Here is a 21,627-nt window from a genome sequence, read left to right as displayed (position 1 = left end):
TGTAGAGAAGATAACGTTTTAAAAAATGACAACAACAACAAAAAATGCCAAACTGTCAAGAAGTCAGGTTTTAGAATGTCTGCTTTTCCAAGGTTCACTTGCCAATTAAAATGTGGGAGTGTAGAGTTCTGCATTCCTGGATTATATGTTGTAAACTCCCATGCATAAGTAGACCGGAAATTTGGTCTTAAGGTTGTCAGTCTCAGGAATCTGAGTTTTTGACCTGTTTTCAGATTGATTTCCATTCCTGTGCTATCTTAGGAGGACTGAAACTAAGACAAGACGATTATCAAGTGATTTCTAAAATAAAGAAAAAGTAGGCAGATTTCTTTTTCCAAGTGTATCTTGCCACCTGTCCGAGTACCTTTGTGGTTGTGACTTCGTTTATCGGAAGGTGCCTTTTGCTCAAGAACCTGGTGCTTAGGTTGTGAAGTATCTGGGATATGGGCAAGGAGGGGTCCTTAATACTGTTACATAACGATGATGCTTGGAAACACATCCCAAATATCATTTGCATTAAAATATTTGCTATTCTGATAAGAACTTTCAAAACAGCTAATTGGGGTTCTCATAGCAGAGTCTTTTGCTTTAATAAAAGACCTCATTGTCAGGGACCCTTTAATATACATAAAGCCCTTAAAGTATGTTTTTATTACTAAAAATCCTGTTTACATTCAACTTTTCAAGATAACATCTGTTAGCTTGCAGTAGATCTTGTGCACCTGGTCTTAACATTGAATACTTTACTGGCCCCCAAAGCAAAGTCAAATGCTTGCAGACTTTAGAATTTCAAAAGCTTAATCAGTAACATTTCATGTGTGTGTGAATCTAAAATTATTCTTTTCTCCATTTTATGGGCATATCCTGTATAATTTCCTCGTTCTTCAAAATTCTCATAATTATTTCCATTTCAAAGGAAAATTTCAAGATAGTATGAAGAGATGAAAACTTGGAGTAATGACTTTTGATATTAGTAATTAACTAATGGGTCCAGATTCATAAGAATTAATGTAAACGCAGATAGCTTCATTTAGAGAATGTTTTGGTGAGTTGAATGCTGCCTTTTATAGATCAGTTTATAATACGTTGGCAAATGAATTGGTATAATTTCCAAATGAATTACAATTTTGTTTGAAAGCAGAAATCTTGATAAGAGAATGAAGAGGACATTACATTTGAGCTATTTATATTACTCCACGTTCTCTTCCTATCTTCAATGTATGTGTACACGTTTATGTCATTTTTAGTGAATTTTATGTTCTGCCTTGTTCCCATTTGCATTATATCATGTAAACTTCATATAAACATGATATCATATGAACACCTCCAGATATTCACATGCTCCATATTACCAGACAGTTAAAATAATCATTCAAAACTGAAAGTGTTTGAATTGTTATATTAGTTTTCCTTCTTCGCTAGGGTTCCTGAGCAATCATTTTGTTAATGAGGAAAATACAAAATTTTTTTTTATCCTCATAATAAATTAACTTAAAACTTAAATTGACATTACTTTCCTCATTTAAGGCCGTCAAGACAGTGGTCAGGGGCTTTGTGCTGTAATGAATTTTCAAGTTGTGTTGCCTCGTCACTCTCACTTCTCTAGGCAGAGATGAAGAGCTGCCTTTGTTTGACCTGTCGCACTGACAGATTTCTGGTCCCAGCCCACCAGCCATGTGTTTGTGTGTGTGAATACTCGGAGCTGGAAAACCCAGGGCCAGGGCTTGGTGGTGGTTTCCTCTCCCAAGAGCCTTAAGGGCTAGTCACGAAGAAACAGATGCCTGTTGCCTTTGGTGCCTGTGCCAAAGTGGTGTCTCCTGTGAACGTCTAACATGCATCGGCTCCGTCCTTCCCTCGCACACCTGACCGTCTGTTCTTTTGTGTCCAGGAACTGGAGGAGAAGCACCGAGAAGCCCAGGTCTCAGCCCAGCACCTGGAGGTGCACCTGAAACAGAAAGAACAGCACTACGAGGAAAAAATTAAAGTAAAGACACTTTACAGTCTTCCCTGCCCTTCCTCCTATAGCACCATGTAGTTCCTTTCTCTTCCCAGGCACTTCGGGCCACTTCTTGCTAGAATAGAGGACTCTCCGTGGTAAATGCTGTCCTCAGGCCATGGTGGGAGGTCTTGGGGTGTTATCCTTGGGGCGGATTGGATATCAGAAGTTCAAAAATAGTTTATTATTTAAGAAAATGTGATCATCATGTGTCTCAATTCCATCTTTAAAATGTTTTTTGATCCACTGTCACTGAGTCCATGATAATTTAGATTTAGAGAGATTCACCATCTCCTTGCTTTTAATTTCCTTCTTGCATCTTAGACCTGGAATTCTTTTCCTTTTTTTATAAAGTATATCCTTGAGGACTTTCTTTAGTGAAGGTCTGCTGGTGCCAGGCTCTCTGTTTTGTGTGTCTGAAAATGTCTGTATTTCATCCTTGTTCTTGAAAGATGTTTTGACTGGGGATAGAATTCTAGGTTGGCAGTTATTTCTTTTAATACTTTTTGAAGATATCATTCCATTGACGTTTGGCTTTTATTATTGCAGTTGATGGTCAGCTGTCAGTCTAACAGTTGCTTTCTTTAAAAGCAGTCTTTCTTTTTTCTTTTAAAACTTTGTTTTATCTTTAATTTTCTGAAGTTCTACTGTGATGTGTCTAGATGTAGAGTTATTTTTATTTATCCTCCTTGAGATATGCTGGACTTTGGAACATATGTATATATTTAAAAAAATCAGTTCTGTAAAATTATTGGTTGTTATATCTCAAGTATTGTCTCTTCCCCTTCTCTCTTTAATTCCTTTATGAGAATTTGATTAGACGTGTTAGATTACCACCAATCTATCTTTTTTTTTTTTTGTATTTTCCATTTCCTTGTCTTTTGGTGCTACATTCTGGTTAAGCTCTAACTGATTTTCCAGTGTACTAATCCTTACCTGTCTAATTTGCTGTTAAACCCATCCACTGAGGTATTTTAAAATTAATTAATTAATTAATTTTTGGCCGTGTTGGGTCTTTGTTGCTGCGCATGGGCTTCTCTCAAGTTGTGGCGAGCGGGCTTCTCATTGCAGTGGCTTCTCTTGTTGTGGAGCACAGGCTCTAGGCACAGGGGCTTCAGTAGTTGTGGCTCGCAGGCTCTAGAGTACAGGCTCAGTAGTTGTGGCGCACGGGCTTAGTTGCTCCGTGACATGTGAGATCTTGCCAGACCAGGGCCCGAACCCGTGTCTCCTGCATTGGCAGGTGGATTCTTAACCACTGTGCCACCAGGGAAGTCCCCATCCATTGAGTTTTAAATTTCAGTTATTGTATCTATTTGTTTCTTGACATTCTGTTTGGTTCTTCCCCAAGTTTACTAGATTATTTAAGTCAATAACTTTCTATTTGCTGCATTGATTTGAAGCTTATCTTCTGCTTCTTTAAACGCATCAGCATAGTTGTTTTATGATCTGTATCTGATGATTCCAGTATCTGAAGGTCTGTTTCTACTCTGTTGTTTCTCTTGGCTCTTTTCCATGGTGTCTCTCTTTTTCGTGTGCCTGGTCCGCTGCTCGTTTTCCTTGGAAAATTAATAATGAGAATTCTTTGAGGCCTTGAATGAAAATGTGTGCCCACCTTGTGGGTGGCTCTGGGCTTTGACTTCTTTGTCTTCTTACCCTTTGAGGCAATTAAAAATGAAGCTCAAGTTTATCTGGTTCAGCAAATGCCTCAAGTTCAAAATAGCTGGGTTTTTGCTTTCACTTAGATTTTAGTCTAATTTCTTACTCTCTTGCCAACGTTTAGGTGCTTTTGGAAAATGTTTTCCATATTGTATCTAGCATTTTAAATCATTGTTCATAGAAGAACTGGCCTAAATAGTCCAGCCTATCATATAAAATAATAAATTCAATTATTATTTTACTTACTGAAATTATTATTTCAATTCAGTTATTATTAATAAGTTCAGTGATCAGAAATGACTGCTAGCCTATTTCCTTTTGAAATCACATCACATTTTCATTATGATTTTGGACTGAGCCTTTAATTCTTACGTTCTTGAGAATCAGACATTGTTCATTACCATCTCAAATATTGTCTCTTTCCCTTCCAAGTCAGACAGTGAAGGAGGCTTTTAATTTTTGTGATGATCATGTTATTGGTTTGGTTGGTATTCTCAAAGAGTTGGCTGTTCCTTTTCTGGAGAACCACACATGTACGTGTTCAGACAGCATCTTCACCATCACTACCCTGACACTTTCTTTCTTTTACCCCTCGTGCTACTTTTGGTTATTTTTCATTGAAAGAAATACCAGGAAAATAACCCAGAAGGGACCACACTGTGTTTTAGTGTGACACTCTACTTTAGTGCATTTATCTACCAATCCTTTTTGGTGTCCAGACTTTTATCCTTGAGATAAACTGACTTTCAGAAAATTATGAGAATGTATACAGTAGTCCACTGGTATCTTTGCATGATGAAAATCACCTTTGCAAGTTCATTCTGTAATTTGGGTCAGTATATTGACTTTTCTGTCAAAAAGCCATGTTCTATCGATACCTTCAATTGATATAAATGTCTACAGTGGAATCTCTCATTTCAAACAAATTCCTTGCTTCCCTCCCATGCATCTTCTTGTTCATCCTCCTGTCAGTTTAACCCACTCAAAGCCGGGATGTGTACGTCCTTGAGAAAGGCTTGTTCCTTGTGGCTCCCACTTACCTATGTTGGTATCCACCACTGCCAAAGTGGAGGTCTTAGTTTGAGCAGAGTCATCCTGAAAATGTGCTTCATTGCTTTAGCACTGCATAAAAAAAGGGCATTCCTGGTCTAGACATTAAGTGGTCTCTGCTACCGTCTAGATGGCAAGCACTTGGCTTTATAGATCCTAGAGAACGTTAGGGAGAGATCTGTTTTCTTCTGTCTTCCCTCCTGGCATCTTTATGAAACCATTTCTTTTTAGTCTGCCCTGCTTTGTGTTCCTGTTCCGTCCCCTGTGAGGCCATTTTGGTAATAATTGTGATCATACCCCAGATTCTGTCCTTTTCTTGTTCATAATTTTAGAATCGTGCCCTGACGTCCAGGAGAGCAGGCCACTTACCCTCTTGAGGTTCGTCCCTTCTCCCATGACCCCGTCCTCCACCTCTTATTCTTCTCCGCCAACTCTCACTCTCTTTTTTTCAATCAGTCAGTTCTAGTTTAAAGCCCTCTTTGAAATCTGTTCTTTCCTTTCTTTATCATGTGGACCCCCTCCCTGTTCATTGGCTCTTTTCAGGGACTGTGTCCCCATGAGCTACGAAGGACCCATCACAATAGATAATGTGGGAAAGGCAGATTTCAGTTCCCATCTGTGACCCCAATTCTTTGGGCTTTCTTCCCAGTATCAGATGCAGTCGCCATCATTCAGAGAACCACAGCGATGAGAAACACAGGGTCGTGGTCAAAGGCTTGGCAAGTTATGACGTTGCCTTCCTTTTCTCCTCTCTTTTTCACCAGTTGTTCTGGCAGCTGGTGGGGCTGTTGTGTCCCTCGCAGAACATTAGATCAAGCTGGTGGATGGTGACACCATTACTGTTTTATTTTTTCCTCTTGGGAACAGTAGGTGCTTACAGTGGCATTCTCAGCACTGAGAACACATGATTTCTCTTCCCCTGGGAAAGATTTCTCTTTCCAGTGACTTTTTATTTTCACCCCCAGCTGGATCAGAGGAAAGAACGGAGGAAAGAGGCTTTTTTTTTTTTTTCCGCTTTCCTTTATGCTGTCTCTTCAGTCTATTGACTCCCCACCTACTTTATCGGTGGGCAGAATCCACTCGTCCCTGGCTGTTTCTGAACGTCAGCCTTGGTCACACAGACTTCCTCGGTCTTCAGCTTTCCATCCCTCCACACACAGCCTGGAGATAACGAGATTAATTTTGTACAAATTAAGAGCAAGCAGTGTTCTGAAAACTACTGGCGCATTGACTACGATAACAGTGCCCCTAGGTAATAGCTGCAAATCGTAAGATCTCTAGAGAGATCTTTTTTTTCCCCTCTCATTCTGGAGTCCACCTCCCCTTTGGCTATACCTCTCAGGTCATTTTGGCTGCTGATTTAAAAATAAGTTCTTAGTTCACGTCCTCTGGTTACTTGCCATTTGATGGTCATACTTCTGAATCTCATCCTGGCTGATAGACCCCCGCTCCCTCACTCTGCCCCGGAGTTGGGGCAGCGTGGCTTCTCCACTGCTTTTCCCCTCCTTCCCTGTGTTTCTCCAGTGCCTCTGGTTAGTCTGCCAGACACTAACTTCTCCTTTTGTTTTTCCTCAGGTGTTGGACAATCAGATAAAGAAAGACCTAGCCGACAAGGAGACTTTGGAGAATCTGATGCAGAGACACGAAGAGGAGGCCCACGAGAAAGGCAAGATTCTCAGCGAGCAGAAGGCGGTAGGTAGACAGAATCACAAAGCCCGTTTCCAAGGGAGGGTGTGTGAACCACGCCAGGAGTCCCCCACCAGGGAAGAGTCCATTTGGTCTGTTTTATCCCATGGAGTCTGCTGCTAACAGAAAGTTCTCTCTGCAACCCTTTCTCTTAAAAGCAGCGGCAGTGGTGGCTCAGGGTGGCCAGTTTTGCCCTTCACGCCCTTCTCTAAGAATTCACGCTGACCTGCGTCAACTAGAACCCTGTCTTTCAACACAGCAACCCCCCGCCACCTCCCCGACGAAGTGCCTGGTGGCCTGTGGCCTCCCTTAGGCATCTCGTTTCCTTTCAAATCTGTATAGGCAGATGTTTCAGAAACTTGCAGCTTAAGAGTTTCCCCTGTTATGCTTGTTAATCTACTTATTATCTCAGACCCTACCGAGACTTTTCACAACAGAATCTCTAAAGGAGGGTCCTGGGAAGTAATATTTTGAACCAGCACCCCCCCCCCCCGCCCCTTTCCTGCCCTGGCCAATTCTTATGATTCATTAAGTTGGGGAAGCTTTGATGCAGAGAATCTAGGACAGTAGGGGCTGGGTGAGAAGGAATCACCCAGAGAATGACAAGCTCGTGGGTGATGAGAAATAGGAACTTGCAGATGCAAGTTTAGAGGCTGTGGCAGGCTCAGGGCGCATGTGGACGACACGGGGATTTCACGAGGCCTGTCAACTCACAGAATGCCAGGTTCCTCAAGAGGTCCTCCCGCATGTGCTTACTGCAGGCCCCTTAGCTAGTGAGGGGATATGCAGTCTCCGTTTGATAAAACAAATGAGTGCCATCGTTGGAGCAGTGAGATCTACGCTCCTCAGGGTACAGGCTAGTTGAGTCTCTGGTCCGATGGCCTGCCTTTCACATGACACTTTTCCTCACGTGGCCCACTTCCCTCTCATTCCGGTGTTACCGTCTGTGTGTGAGGTTCCAAAGATTCCCCGTGTTTCAGATGATCAACGCCATGGATTCCAAGATCAGATCCCTGGAACAGAGGATAGTGGAACTGTCGGAAGCCAATAAACTTGCGGCAAACAGCAGTCTCTTTACCCAGAGGAACATGTAAGTGTTCAGATTCTAACTGTGTGCTTGATTCCGCTTTGGTCTTCTCTCCTGGGCACAAACTCTGTTCTTCTGTCGGCGGAGCAGGAGTGGATTTAACGACTCCTGTGGCGGGGCCCAGCCTCCGTATACTTACGTCATTTTGCCCTCTCTGAAGTGGTCTCACTCTACTGGCCCTCTCTTTTGAGCTGCGTTTTCTTACATGCTTGAAGTTACCATCCCATCACAGAGTGTTTTGCTCTCTCTAATGAGGTAATTTACAGTTTGCTTCTGGAGACCTCGTTCCCCAGACTCGCCTCCTGCAATTAGCCAGAGGTGATCTCGGGTGTGCCCAACTGGGCCATCCATTTCGCTGTTGTGAAGTTGGGCCCTTGGGGGGTGAGTTTTGGGGTTTGGCAAGGACTCTCCTGTGTTCCCGGAGCACTTTGATCTTAATCTTTTCCCCCAAAGAATTACAATCTCCTTAAGAGATCTTAAACATTCCCATCTTAGTTTAAACCAGCTTGGTAGGCCGCTGTCCGATCTTTGAGTCATTCCAGCTTCTGAGCGGCCTGGTGAAGAGGTGAGCAAGGTCAACAGAGAAGTAGAAGGAGTAGCATTCTTTCTCCTCACCGCCCTCTCTTCCCCAGGGCCTGTCTTAGTGAGTCGTCAGGGTGCTCCTGTACTCTCAGGAGGCCCTTTCTGCTCTCCTCTACAGACTGGAAAAATAAAAAGGTCTACCAAAGGAGTGAAATGATAGTATCTCTTGCATCCCCCTTGACCATACTGAATCCCATTGACGAGGGACTCTGAGCGGTGGGGACTAAATGGGCCCCAGGTCCCCATGCTGGGGCCACGCACACGAGGCCGGGTCAGGGCGGTGCTAACCTGGGAACGAGTGTGGTCCACTTGCTCAGATGCACCTCTCGCTCCGCTTCTGCCCGTCCTTCTGCGGGGACATGCTCACCTCTAACGAGACTGTGATTTTGCTTGGCTCCTCCCACCACCCCCACCAGGAAGGCCCAGGAAGAAATGATTTCAGAACTCAGGCAGCAGAAGTTTTACCTGGAGACACAGGCTGGGAAACTGGAGGCCCAGAACCGGAAGCTGGAGGAGCAGCTGGAAAAAATCAGCCACCAAGACCACAGCGACAAGAATCGTCTGCTGGAGCTGGAGACCAGGCTGAGGGAGGTGAGAGTGAGGGGTGATCTCCCGAGGCTATTTGTTGGAGGACCCAGGGGCCCCCAATCGTCCAAGTGTCAAGCACAAATCGGTACTTACGTGAGAGCCATTGTGTGTGGTGGTGAAGAGTACAGACAGGGCCATGGGGGTCTGCGTTAGAATTCCACTTCCCCTTTTTAGGAGTTTGGTAACCTCGGGTCGGGCAGGCTACCCTACCGCCTCTGTGCTTGAGTTTCCTCATCTGTAAAACGGCCATGAAAACATATCTCCATCATGGGGTCACGTGAGGATGACATAAATTGGTGCATCTTCAAATGGGGGCAAAGTGATTCCTCCTGTATCCTGATTCATCGAGGGTCACATGACTGTGTCCATGCACGGAGTTTAGCACATAGTACGGCTTAATGACAGTGACAGAGCGCCCCCCCCCCCCCCCCCCCCCCGCCCCATGACAGTGGGAGCCTAAAAGAGAAATCTAAACTCTAGGTTTGTCTGATGGAAGGTGATTTGCTTCAGAGGTATTGGGTTGGCCAAAAAGTTCGTCTGGGTTTTTACGTAAGATGGAAAAACCCGAATGAACTTTTTGGCCAACCCAATATAAGGACGCTGGGAAGAACAGCCAGGTTTGGGGAGGGAAATACCACACATTTGGTTGTGACTGAAGCTGTGACTTGACATGGCTCACTGTGTCTTTATCAAATGACTGCTGTGTGCTAATTAGTAGCCAGATAGACAGTGGTGACAAGACAGACTCATCCCTGATCTCGGGGGCTGTCAGCCTAGCAGGTGGGTTTAGCTGGCAGAGGCAGGACCGGAGTTCAGGAGGGTGGTCCTTGGAAGTGGGACATCCCGGCTGGGCGTAGAGACACTGGGCTCAAATATTTGTGATGGAATTCTTCAAAGTGGAGATGATCTCTCTTAAGGCAAAGACCATTAAGCAGACAGTCTTTAGTTAAGGACCAAACCTTGAATTCTGACGCTTAGGAATGTCTTCATTTGTACTGGAGTATTAAAATGAGGCCACTTCTCCCAAGGGCAGGAGTTGTCAAGGTGTGGACCCCTCTCTGTTAGGACCACATGGCCTGTGTGTTGAAATGCAGATTCCTGGGCGGCTTCCTCCCTCAGCTTTTTGAATGGAATGGGGTGGGATGGGGGTGAGGAGCAGGGATTTGCATTTTTAACCAGTGCCCTGGGTGATGCTTATGCTTCCGGAGTTTGAGGGCCATTGTTCTAGGTTATCCAGAAGCCTTAGGCGGCGGTTTTACTTTTCTAATCCAGGCGGTATTTTTACTCTTCAGTAAGTTTAACCACACTTCCCCGTAGTGTCAGCCTTAGGAGTGTGAGTGTAAATAACTCGGGTAGATTTCTTTGAGCGTGGGAACGCTGGCTGGCTGTCTTTTGCTTTCCCTTCCCACAAATGTCTCTCTTGTGTGTCTGCCCTGCGGCTGTAGCTCCTCTGGGCATTAACCTGCCCCAGGGAAGGCGTGGTGCTTTGTTCTCCAGTCAGTCTAGCCAGCCCCACAGGGGCGGTGGGAGAAATTTAGGATGCTTCCCGAGGGGCTCAGGGCTGTATATGCTCCAGGGGAGTCTGGAGTTTAGCTTTATTTATTTATTTATTTTAAAATTTTTATGGGAGTATAGTTGATTTACAATGCTGTGTTAGTTTCTGCTGTACAGCAAAGTGAACGAGTTATACATACATGTATAGCTACTCTTTTTTTAGATTCTTTTCCCATACAGATCATTACAGAGTATTGAGTAGAGTTCCCTGTGCTCTATAGTAGGTCCTTATTAGTTATCTATTTTATGTATAGTAGTGTGTATATGTCAGTCCCAAATCTCCCAATTTATCCCTCTCCCCCTTTCCCCCTCCCCGGTAACCATAAGTTTGTTTTCTACATCTGTGAGTCTATTTCTGTTTTGTAAATAAGTTCATTTGTACCATTCTTTTTAGATTCCACATATAAGTGATATCATATGATATTTGTCTTTCTCTGACTTACTTCACTAGTATGACAATCTCTAGGTCTATCCATGTTGCTGAAAATGACATTATTTTTTCTCTTTTGTGGCTGAGTAATATTCCATTGTATATATGTACCACATCTTCTTTATCCAATCCTCTGTCGATGGGCATTTAGGTTGCTTCCATGTCCTGGCTATTGTAAATAGTGCCGCAATGAATATTGGGGTGCATGTGTCTTTCCGAATTATGGTTTTCCCCAGGTATATGCCCAGGAGTGGGATTGCTGGATCACATGGTAGCTCTATTTTTAGTTTTTTTTTTTTTTTTTTTTTTGTGGTACACAGGCCTCTCACTGTTGTGACCTCTCCCGTTGCAGAGCACAGGCTCCGGATGCGCAGGCTCAGCGGCCATGGCTCACGGGCCCAGCTGCTCCGCGGCATGTGGGATCTTCCCGGACCAGGGCAGGAACCCGTGTCCCCTGCATCGGCAGGCGGACTCTCAACCACTGCGCCACCCAGGAAGCCCTATTTTTAGCTTTTTAAGGAACCTCCATACTGTTCTCCATAGTGGCTGCACCAATTTACATTCCCACCAACAGTGCAGGAGGGTTCACTTTTCTCCACACCCTCCCCAGCAGTTATTGTTTGTAGATTTTTTGATGGTGGCCATTCTCACCCGTATGAGGTGATACCTCACTGTAGTTTTTTTTTTTTTTTTTTTTTTTTTTTTGCGGTACATGGGCCTCTCACTGCTGTGGCCTCTCCCGTTGTGGAGCACAGGCTCCAGACGCGCAGGCCCAGCGGCCATGGCTCATGGGCCCAGCCCCTCCGCGGCACGTGGGATCCTCCCGGACCGGGGCACGAACCCGTGTCCCCTGCGTTGGCAGGCGGACTCCCAACCACTGCGCCACCAGGGAAGCCCCTCACTGTAGTTTTGATTTGCATTTCTCTAATAATTAGCCATGTTGAGCATCTTTTCATGTGCTTTTTGGCCATCTTTGGAGAAATGTCTGTTTAGATCTTCTGCCCATTGTTTGATTCGGTTGATTGTTTTTTTGACGTTGAGCTGCATGAGCTGTTTGTATATTTTGGAGATTAGTCCCTTGTCAGTCACTTTGTTTGCACATATTTTCTCCTGGAGTTTAGCTTTAAATCTAGCCAGGCGGTCCGCCTTCTCTTTGCCACCTGCTGCCATTGAGATTGAGGGTAGAGGCCTCAGCCTCGGGTTTGACCCACCTGCAAAGGTCCTGGGCGTCCTTCCCCCCAGCCTGCGGGTGCAGTGTTAGCAGTTTTCCAGCAGCGTGTGTGGCTCAGGGCCCCTGGGTTCTTCCTGCATCGGACAGCATTCTGCTCCCCAACTTCCTCCTGAAGTGTGACAGTGATGTCACCGGCCTCTCATTGTTTTGCCAAGTGGCCTTGGGAGTTTTCAGGCATGCTAGCAGAGTCGCAGCCTCCTCCGACTGCTGGCCTTTTAATAAGACCAACAGTAAGTAGTTAACCCTGCCACTTTTTAGCTGTGTGATGTCTTCTCAGTTCCTGAATCTCTCGGGGCCGCAGTTTGCTTGTCTGTAAAATAGAGGTCATAGTCATACCATCCTTGTTGGGTTGTTAGGAAGATGAAATGGGTGAAGACAGTGCCTGGCACGCTGTACATGGGTACTGCACCTGCTGCTGTCACATCATCGTCGCCACCGCCGCAGCCATTGTCCTCCTCGTCATCCTCACTAGAGAGAGATCATAGCCTTGGCTTCGGCTGCCGTGGACTTGTTAAGGGCTCCCAGATCCAGCCGACCCGCCCAGACCTGTCTCTTGAGTTTCTGACCTGTTGTCCCAGTAGACACTGGACACCTCCACTCAGATGTCTCCCTTGCAGCTCACGTTCAACGTGTCAAGGGTGAATTTCTTACCCTTATCCTCAGATTGGCCCTTCCTCTCCTGTCCCCTGTCGTGGCCAGTGGTCTGTCTGTGTAATTCAGATGCCCAGCAACGTAGGTGTCACATTTGCCTCCTCTCTGTCCTTTGTTCTCTGTCCCACTCTGAGTTAACCACTACATCCTGTCAGTTCTCTAGGCTGAGTCTTTTAAAGTCTTTCTCCTCTTCATGCCTATGGCCTTTGGGACTTGGGTGTCACCTTTTCCAGGGAGCCTTCTCCATCCCCTTGGAGCTGGAGGGGATGTCTCCTTTGGGTCCCCGTGGCCTTTCACGTTTAGCTTGTACCCTTTTGCTTTCAGTGGGCTCTCCAAGGGCAGCAAGCATCTCTTATTTGCTTGGCATCCCCATGTCTGACGCAGGGTCTGGTCCCTAGGACAGCTTGTCAGTGTTGGTGACGTCAGCAGATGTGCCGGGGTCTCCCACATCTCCATGCCTTGGACATCTTGCTTCCTCTGCTTGGAATTTTCTTTCCCTTCTTAGCTGCTTGTTTGGCTCCTGGATTCTTCAACACAGAGATCCCCAGTCACCTCCTCTCCCCTCTGCTGTGTTCCCATCACATCCCTGCATCTCCTGACCATTGCACTCGACCACAATGTATGGCAATGGTTGGTTTTTATTTTTCTCCCCAACTTGAAGGCAGAGACTGTTTTTCATCTCCGTATTTCCTTTTACACAGAATTTGCCAAGTAAATTTTATTTTTTCTTTTTTTTATGTTAATAGTGAGTACCTTTAATACTTATTTATTTATTCATTATTTATTTATTTATTTTGGCTGTGCCGGGTCTTAGTTGCAGCATGCGGGATCTTCAGTTGCAGCATTCGGACTTCTTAGTTGCGGCATATGGATTCTTAGTTGCGGCGTGCATGTGAGATCTAGTTCCCCGACCAGGGATTCAAACCCGGGCCCCCTGTATTGGGAGCGTGGAGTCTTACCCACTGGACCACCAGGGAAGTCCCAAATAAATTTTTCTTGAATGGACGAAAGGTTGAGTAGATAGATGGATAGATGGGCAGATGGAGGGAAGAATGATTAGTACACAATATGACCTTCATTTGGGTTACCTAATCAGAACAAATCAGAGCAGAAATATTTAAAATAAGTAGAATTCAGTCTGTTGTTCCACTTGTACTCCCATTCTAAAGGTGTCCTTGTTACTAATACAATGTTATTTAAACGTTTTTCTAATAAGAACAACCATCATTTTCATAGGGGATTCTTGCTTTCCCAAGCATTCAAATATATGAAAGGAAGGGATGGTTTGTATTGATAATATATGTTGTATATACTCTTATGTGTTCTCACTCCTGTTGATTTTTGAGACTTATCGAAGTCAGAGCTGTTTTATTGCATTTTTTTTCCTTCTCGGTTGAGTGCTGAGAATTTGATTCCATGACCAAATTTAAGATGCAGATTGCATGGCAGGTTGCGTCTTGGCTTTCTCTTCAGTTGAGGTCAACGAGCATCTCTCTCTCTGTCTCAGGTCAGTCTAGAGCATGAGGAGCAGAAACTGGAGCTCAAGCGTCAGCTCACGGAGCTGCAGCTCTCTCTGCAGGAGCGCGAGTCTCAGCTGACAGCCCTGCAGGCAGCCCGGGCAGCTCTGGAGAGCCAGCTCCGCCAGGCAAAGACAGAGCTGGAAGAGACAACAGCGGAAGCAGAAGAAGAGATCCAGGCGCTCACGGTAGGATGAGTGTAGAGCTGAGAATATTTGCTCACCCTCAGAAATGCCAAGAGAGAAAAAATAAACCAGAGGGATGCTTAATGGGAAGAAAATTGGCTTATGTAGGCTGCTTCCTCTTTGGAATTAGTAAACTAGATCAACTGGGCAATATCTGAGCTTTCCTAAGGATCTTGAAAAGTCCCTCCTTTATTTATGCATTTCCCTCTTTTTAAAATAATCATCACTATATTTTAAACTTTAGCTTAACCAAAGTCTGTTTACTTGGGTCTTCTACTTTAGTTTTCAATAAACATTAAAAAAATAATAATCTTATATCTTACAGTAGTCTTTCTACCATATTTTTGTTTTTGTTTTGGTTAACCTCATTTGTGTTCCTTTTTTTTTTTTCAAGCTGTAGATTCTGTTTCGAGTCTTTATAGTATGCATTTGGTAGGTTCTGGATGGAAATGATTCTAATGAATGAGAGATTGTTTCTCTAAAAGGGACCTGGCTTCCCTGCTCTTTCTGAGAGACTGGTTTGCTCACATGAAGAGTGTTCTCAGGAGGTATATTGTTGGTGGGCGGCCCCTGGATTTAGACCTTAGTTCTTTCTGCAAGTCTCAAAATGTGACTTCGTTGGCCAACCTCCCACAGTTGATCCTTCTCACACGGACTGACCCAGGCTAACAAAACTGACAGAATTTTACATGTAAAAATGCCAATTTACCAGTTTTACAGAGGGAAATACAACCGCCAAGTTGACCAGGATAATCTTCACGTTCTTCCCCTTCAGAGAAATCTACTTATAAATCCCATTTCTCTTGGAAGGCTGCTTGGTGGACCTGGACTCTGGGCATAGAGAGCTGAATGAGTATAATGGCTGGTATCAACCAAGTGCGTACATTTCTAATGGTAACATACTGTACTTGCCAAGCGGACGGGCACACTCATGCCTGCTGGTCAGGGTACCCCCTTCTGTGGGCAGGGCACAGTGCAGCTGATGTTCAGAGTCTTTTTCAATAAGGTACCAGATGGGTATCTTATTCATTCTGATTCATTTTGGATCCTGTCCCCATCTCCATCAGCAAACACCTCTAAACATCTCTTAGAGTAGGGTTACTTCTGCAGATGACCATGCACTTTTGTTGCTTATGATTTACCCTGTTTAAAACTAATACGTGTGTGTATGTGTATATACATATATATATATATATATATATATATAAAAATATATATATTTTTAACTAATTTCCTTCTTAGAAGTTATCTACCACTGTTGGGTGTTTGGGGACCAAATTGGGAACATGACCTGAGAGTGCCAGGGTCTTTATGGACCAGTCCAGGATACAGGGCCTTCCAGGATTCTGGGGATACAGAGTAACTCCTTTGTAGAAGATGCTTGTGCATCCTAGATTTTCCAGGACTTATGCCAAGTTCAGATATTGGTTGCAACCTTAGTTTCCAATGTTTTCTCTATGAAAACACTCATTAAATGATGCCATGTGCCCCTAGTATTTGGTTTGGAGAAAATAGTTAGTGTCTCTTTGTTTATATTCTGCCCTGTTTCAAAAATGGATTGGAAACAGTTTGGAAAGATACAAAACAGTATAACAGGATAGAATAAGAAAGAAAAGTCTAAGAGAAAAGAAATCATAGAAGAAAAAAATGGAGGTAAGAATGAAATGAATATATATGCCAAGAAGGCGTATACACTTTCTGGAGTGGGGTGGATGTGGAGAGAGACAGCCAGATGGCATTTCTTAGCTGCTAAAAGAGACACCTAAAATCCAACCACTATTATATTTAATGCCTTGTATATTAATATTTCCCCCCACATGAACCACCCCAGCTCTGAAAGAAGGAGACGTCAGTCATTTAATCTGTACTTAATGAGTCCTCACTGTGCGCCTAGTGCTGTGTCTTTAGCTTTTTCTCCCCAGGGGACTGGCCTGTAATCCCTCAAATCCTTTTACCGTGGAGTGGAGGAGAAGGAAACATTTACCTCTCTACTCTGTTGGAATTGGGAGGGAGGCGGTGGTCACGTGTCTTACCCTGCCCGTTTGGAAGGAGGAGGGTATACAGTAGAGCTTGTGTCGCTGCTGTTTATTTGTGGGGAAATTAGTCTTTCAGTCCTGTCTTGCTGCTGGTTGGAATGTGCTGTGTCTAATGGCTGCTGGACGCCTGCACGGCAGCAAGTCACGACTTAATTTAGTCAGATGAGATCACTGCCTCAGAGCATCTTAAAAAAAAAAAAAAGAAAGAAAGAAAGAAACAAACCTCCCTAGGTCTGGAAACTAGGGCTCTACGACTCTCACAGATGAGGATCCCTTGGAAAATAGGGCTTGTTCACAATGATGACAGGAAAGTGCCTTTGGTCAAACAGCTGTTCATAAACCCATCATGCAGGAATCCAAACCTCACGTCAATTTGCCTCAGTTCAGTTTGAAGGCTGTGGGTTTTTCCTCTCCCCTCCTCTTGATTATGTCCCATAAATCTGGTCATGGACCACAGGTGGCTGTTGCCTGAATGGCTTTGTTGAATTTGTTCTGAAGAATGTATTTTCTGAGAGAGAGAGAGAGAAAATGGTCACAGATGCAGTACCCTGACTCTCCCTCTCACATTGTTCTGGCCCAAGTTCAGAGCCAACGTAAGCATCAATCAAATTCAACCAGCTGGATCTAAAATGATCTCCTAGGAGGCTTGTTTGCTTCATAGTAGGCTGTTTTATCAAGAAAAGGAAATAGTCAAATGGGCTATTATTGCTTTAATTCTAAGAGGTGGCCACCTCCTCACCTGGGAGGGGAGCAGTTACCCTGTTTGGCTTCTGCCCCTGGGCCAAAAATTGATGGAGCACAGTTAAATGGAAGCTCTCCATTGAAGAAGTGTGGCAGAGGCCACCAGTTGCCATTGTTGGTCTTCCTCAGGCTTTCTTTTTTCCCATTCTCCCTTTACCCACCCTGTCAATTGCATTTGCATTGAAATTCACTGGCCATTAAAAGCTGAGATTGAGTCAAGGTGGACAGCAGCAAGAGAGTCAGATTTAAACAAAAAGTCATGCTTTTAAGATGCTTCAGTGCTTATTGGTGGAAGAGAGAATTTTCCACCTGGAATTGAAATTTATAACTCCATGTAGAGACTTCCCTGGCGATCCAGTGGTTAAGACTTCGCCTTCCAGCGCAGGGGGTGTGGGTTCAATCTCTGGTTGGGGAGCTAAGATCCCGCATGCCTTGGGGCCAAAAAACGAAAACATAAAACAGAAGCAATATTGTAACAAATTCAATAAAGACTTTAAAAATGGTCCACATCAAAAAAATCTTTAAAAAAAAAAAAAAAGACTCCGTGTAGTGCCTTCTTCTGTGGAAGAGAATTTGAGCTTGCACACTTCATTGCATGCAGACGTGCGACATGATGGGAGCGTTGCTCTGAATGGGGCCGCGGGGTAGAGGAACCGTGTGGGCTTCGTGCCCACCAGCATGGCCCCACGAACACGTTTCATGTCCCTGTCCTCACGTTCTTTTACTAATTTTGTTAAATGACTAATGCTGAATAATCAAGTCAAAAGCTAGAGACACTCCAGAAAGGGATTCTCCCAGCAGAGCGTGATGGTGGGATCCCAGAGTCATCCTCTTTGATTTGTTAAAATCATTAGTCAGTGCACGCTCTCTTTTTCTCTTTTACATAACTATCAATTGTTGTATTGAATTAGTAACCCATCGGCATGATAGGCGAGATGTGAAATTGGGTCACTTAAGGTGACAGTGTTGCTTGGTGCCTGCCTTCCCAGGGAAAGGGGTGGATGTGTGGAAGCCTGTGTTCTAGGATCCTGACCGTGGATCCCAGAAGGCGGTCAGACACCTAATGTTTCCTTTTCACAGTTCTACAGGTATTTTCTCTCATCAAGGTTGCATAATAGTTCTCTTTTCTTCATTCCTCTTGTAACTTTCCTTAAAATTAAAGAAGACATAAATACTCCCCAAAGTGAGTGCCTCTCTGATTTCCAGGATGCAGCCTGTCCCTTCTGCCTCTTGCCACCCAACCCCTAGGTCAGTGGTTCTCAAGTTGTGGGGGGTGTCTGTGGCTCCGTGGGGGGTCCCCAAGTTCAGGTTATTTTCATAATAATACTAAGCTGTCATGTGGCGTTTTTCATTGTGTTAACATTTGCACCGATGGTGCAAAAGCAATACTTTTATTTAAAAAAATAATAAATATTTGAAAAAATCTGCTTTAACTTCTAATGTGGTTAATAGAGATAGATATAACTCACATAAACAAAAGCCCTTTGGGGTCCTCAGTAATTTTTAAGAGGGTAAATATTTATTCCCTGTAGCTTCTAACACCTAATTAACACTCAGATATTTCATTGAGAGAATCCAAAGCTTGTCTTACATATTTTATTACCTTTATATATAATGTGACCTTTTGCTTTTTGTGCATTTGTTTTACAACTTATTTCAAAGGAACATAAAACATGTTTCTTGTCATTTTAAAGCTCAGATCAGTTCAATGATTGTTACAGTACTTCCAGCAGTCACAACAGTCACAACTACATTTTGTGTTTATATTTCAGTCAATAATAAATCAAAAGCCATAATGATGGTGGTTCCTTACATTATACCCTCAAAGAGGAGTGTCATTTGATGTGTCAGAGTGATCCAAAGGCCTCATGATGGTAAATTATAATAGAAATATTAGTGATTGAAATTTCAGGCTACTGTGGGTCAGTTAGGCAAGTTTCTACTGGTGTGGTGTTATTTGGAAACTTTGCTATTAGTCAGAAAGTGGAATAGGTCTTCTATCCCTCAGTCTAGGCCAGAAAGCTTTTTTATAATCATTGCTTAGGCTTTGAAAAAGTTAACTCCACCTTCAGCTTCCTGTTTCTGTCTGAGTAATTTCACACCAAATAGTCATTTAGAATAGAGGTTGGCAAGCTATAGCCAGTGGGCCAAATTTAGTCTGCTTCCTGTAAATAAAGTTTTATTGACACACAGTCACACCCATTTGTGTACATATTGTCTGTGGGTGGTTTTGTGCTGTGAGGGCAGAGTTGAGTAGTTGTGACAGAGACTGAGTGGCCTTCAAAGCCAAAAATATTTACTATCTGATCCTTACAAGAAAAAAGTTGTTCATTCCTGCTCTAGAGTTTACTAACCTAAGGATTCTTCCTTTAGGATACTCACAAATGAGATTTATCAGTGACACAAATAGCCACGTTCCTAATTTGGATAAATTGTATTCTTGCCCCATTAAATTAATAAATCTCTCATATCATTATTAGGCAAAACACAGTTTTGGGGAAAAAATCATAATCTATTAAATTAGTTCATGAAAATAGGGGCTAATTATTTGAGTTGATTCTAAGTGATAACTCTTAATTTATGAATCTGTAAGTCCGTCTGTGCAATTACTGATTTTTGTTTTGTTTTACATTTTTCCAGTCCTCTTCATTCTTTTGTGTAGATTTAAGTCTCTGGTTGTCATCTTCTGCCTGAAAGACTTCCTTTAACATTTCTTATAGTACAGGTGTGTGGGTGGCAAATTCTTTCAGCTTTTGTGTGTCTGGAAAGGTCTTTATTTCGCCTTCATTTTTGAAAGACATTTTTGCTGGGTATAGAATTCTAGCTTGACAGATTTTTGTTTTTGTTTTCCTTTCAGTACTTTAAAGATGTTGCTCCACTGTCTTCTAGCTTACGCCCCTCCAAAACCCCTCCAACCTCACTGGGAGAAATCTTTCTTCTCTTTGTTTCTCTATAAGTAACTTGTCTTTTTTCTCTGGCTGGTTTTAAGCTTTTTCTTTTTTCTTTTTTTTTTTTTTTTTTTTGCGGTACGCGGGCCTCTCACTGTTGTGGCCTCTCCCGTTGGGGAGCACAGGCTCCGGACGCGCAGGCCCAGCGGCCACGGCTCACGGGCCCAGCCGCTCCGCGGCATGTGGGATCTTCCCGGACCAGGGCATGAACCCATATCCTCTGCATCTGCAGGTGGACTCTCAACCACTGCGCCACCAGGGAAGCCCAAGCTTTTTCTCTCTGTATTACTGGTTTTAAGCAGTTTGATTATGATGTGATTTAGCTTAATTTCCTTCATGTTTCCTGTGCTTAGGGCTCATTTAACTTTTTGCATCTATGGATTTATTTTTTCATTGACTTTGGAAAATTTGTGGCCATTATTTCTTCAAATATTTTTTTCTGTCTCACCCCTACACTCCTTCAGGGACTTTGATTACATGTATATCAGGCTCCTTGGAGTTGTCTCACAGCTCATTGATGCTCTGTTCATTTTTTACGTCTTTTTTTTTTTCTTTGTGTATTTCATCTTGGATAGTTTCTGTTGCTATGTCTTCAAGTTCACTAATCTTTTTTTCTGTGGTGGCTAATCTGCTGTTATAAAACTTAAAATATAAATCTATGGCAAAATAGACATATTTAGAGAATACATCACAGTTAAATTAGGTGCTGAATTTTTCTTTTAAATTTATTTATTTATGTATGTATGTATTTATTTTTGGCAGCGTTGGGTCTTCATTGCTGCACATGGACTTTCTCTAGTTGTGGCGAGTGGGGGCTACTCCTCGTTGCGGTGCACGGGCTTCTCACTGCATGGCTTCTTGTTGCAGAGCATGAGCTCTAGGCACGCAGCTTCAGCAGTTGTGGCACTCGGGCTCAGTAGTTGTGGCTCGTGGGCTCTAGAGCGCAGTCTCAATAGTTGTGGCACACAGGCTTAGCTGCTCTGCGGCATGTGGGATCTTCCCGGACCAGGGCTTAAACCCGTGTCCCCTGCATTGACAGGCTAGGTGCTGAATTTTTTGACTTACTTCTCTTGTAGACCTTTTTCTTTTTTTAAAAAAATTGAAGTATAGTTGATTTACAGTATTGTGTTTCTGGTGTACAGCAAATTGATTCAGCTACATTTTTTTAAATATTCTTTTCCATTTTGATTTATTAGAAGATATTGAATATAGTCCCCTGTGCTATACAGTAGGACCTTGTTGTTTATCTATTTTGTATGTAGTAGTTTATATCTGCTAATCCCAAACTCCTAATTTATCCCTGCCCTTTCCCCTTTGGTAACCATAAGTTTGTTTTCTATGTCTGTGAGTCTGTTTCTGTTTTCTAAATAAGTTCATTTGTATCATACTTTAGATTCCACATATAAATGATATCATATGATATTTGTCTTTCCCTGTCTGACTTACTTCACTTAGTATGATAATCTCTAGGTCCATCCAATGTGGCTGCAAAAGGCATTATTTCATTCTTCTTTTATGCCTGAGTAGTATTCATTGTGTATATACCACATCTTCTTTATCCATTCATCTGCTGATGGACATTTAGGCTGTTTCCATGTCTTGGCTATTGTACATAGTGCTGCTATGAACACTGGGGTGCATATATCTTTTTGAATTAAGAGTTTTCTCTGGATATATGCCCAGGAGTGG

The 21,627-nt window shown here is 43.3% G+C and overlaps 1 protein-coding gene across 5 annotated transcripts in view; it reads left to right on the top strand.

Annotated features, from left to right (window-relative positions):
* The window catches only part of CIT (citron rho-interacting serine/threonine kinase), a 171,901-nt gene that overhangs the window by 104,372 nt on the left and 45,902 nt on the right, over positions 1-21,627 (top strand). For all 5 annotated transcript variants that reach the window (XM_033399983.2, XM_033399980.2, XM_004276745.4 and 2 more), the window contains 5 exons: positions 1,889-1,984; positions 6,278-6,394; positions 7,369-7,478; positions 8,474-8,648; positions 14,019-14,216. In XM_033399983.2, coding sequence (XP_033255874.1) covers positions 1,889-1,984; positions 6,278-6,394; positions 7,369-7,478; positions 8,474-8,648; positions 14,019-14,216 — 696 coding nt within the window. The remainder of the gene's footprint in view (positions 1-1,888; positions 1,985-6,277; positions 6,395-7,368; positions 7,479-8,473; positions 8,649-14,018; positions 14,217-21,627) is intronic.

The sequence above is a fragment of the Orcinus orca genome, chromosome 15 (assembly GCF_937001465.1).
Source record: "Orcinus orca chromosome 15, mOrcOrc1.1, whole genome shotgun sequence".
NCBI classification, from domain to species: domain Eukaryota; kingdom Metazoa; phylum Chordata; class Mammalia; order Artiodactyla; family Delphinidae; genus Orcinus; species Orcinus orca.
This window is presented reverse-complemented; position numbering and strand designations above follow the sequence as displayed.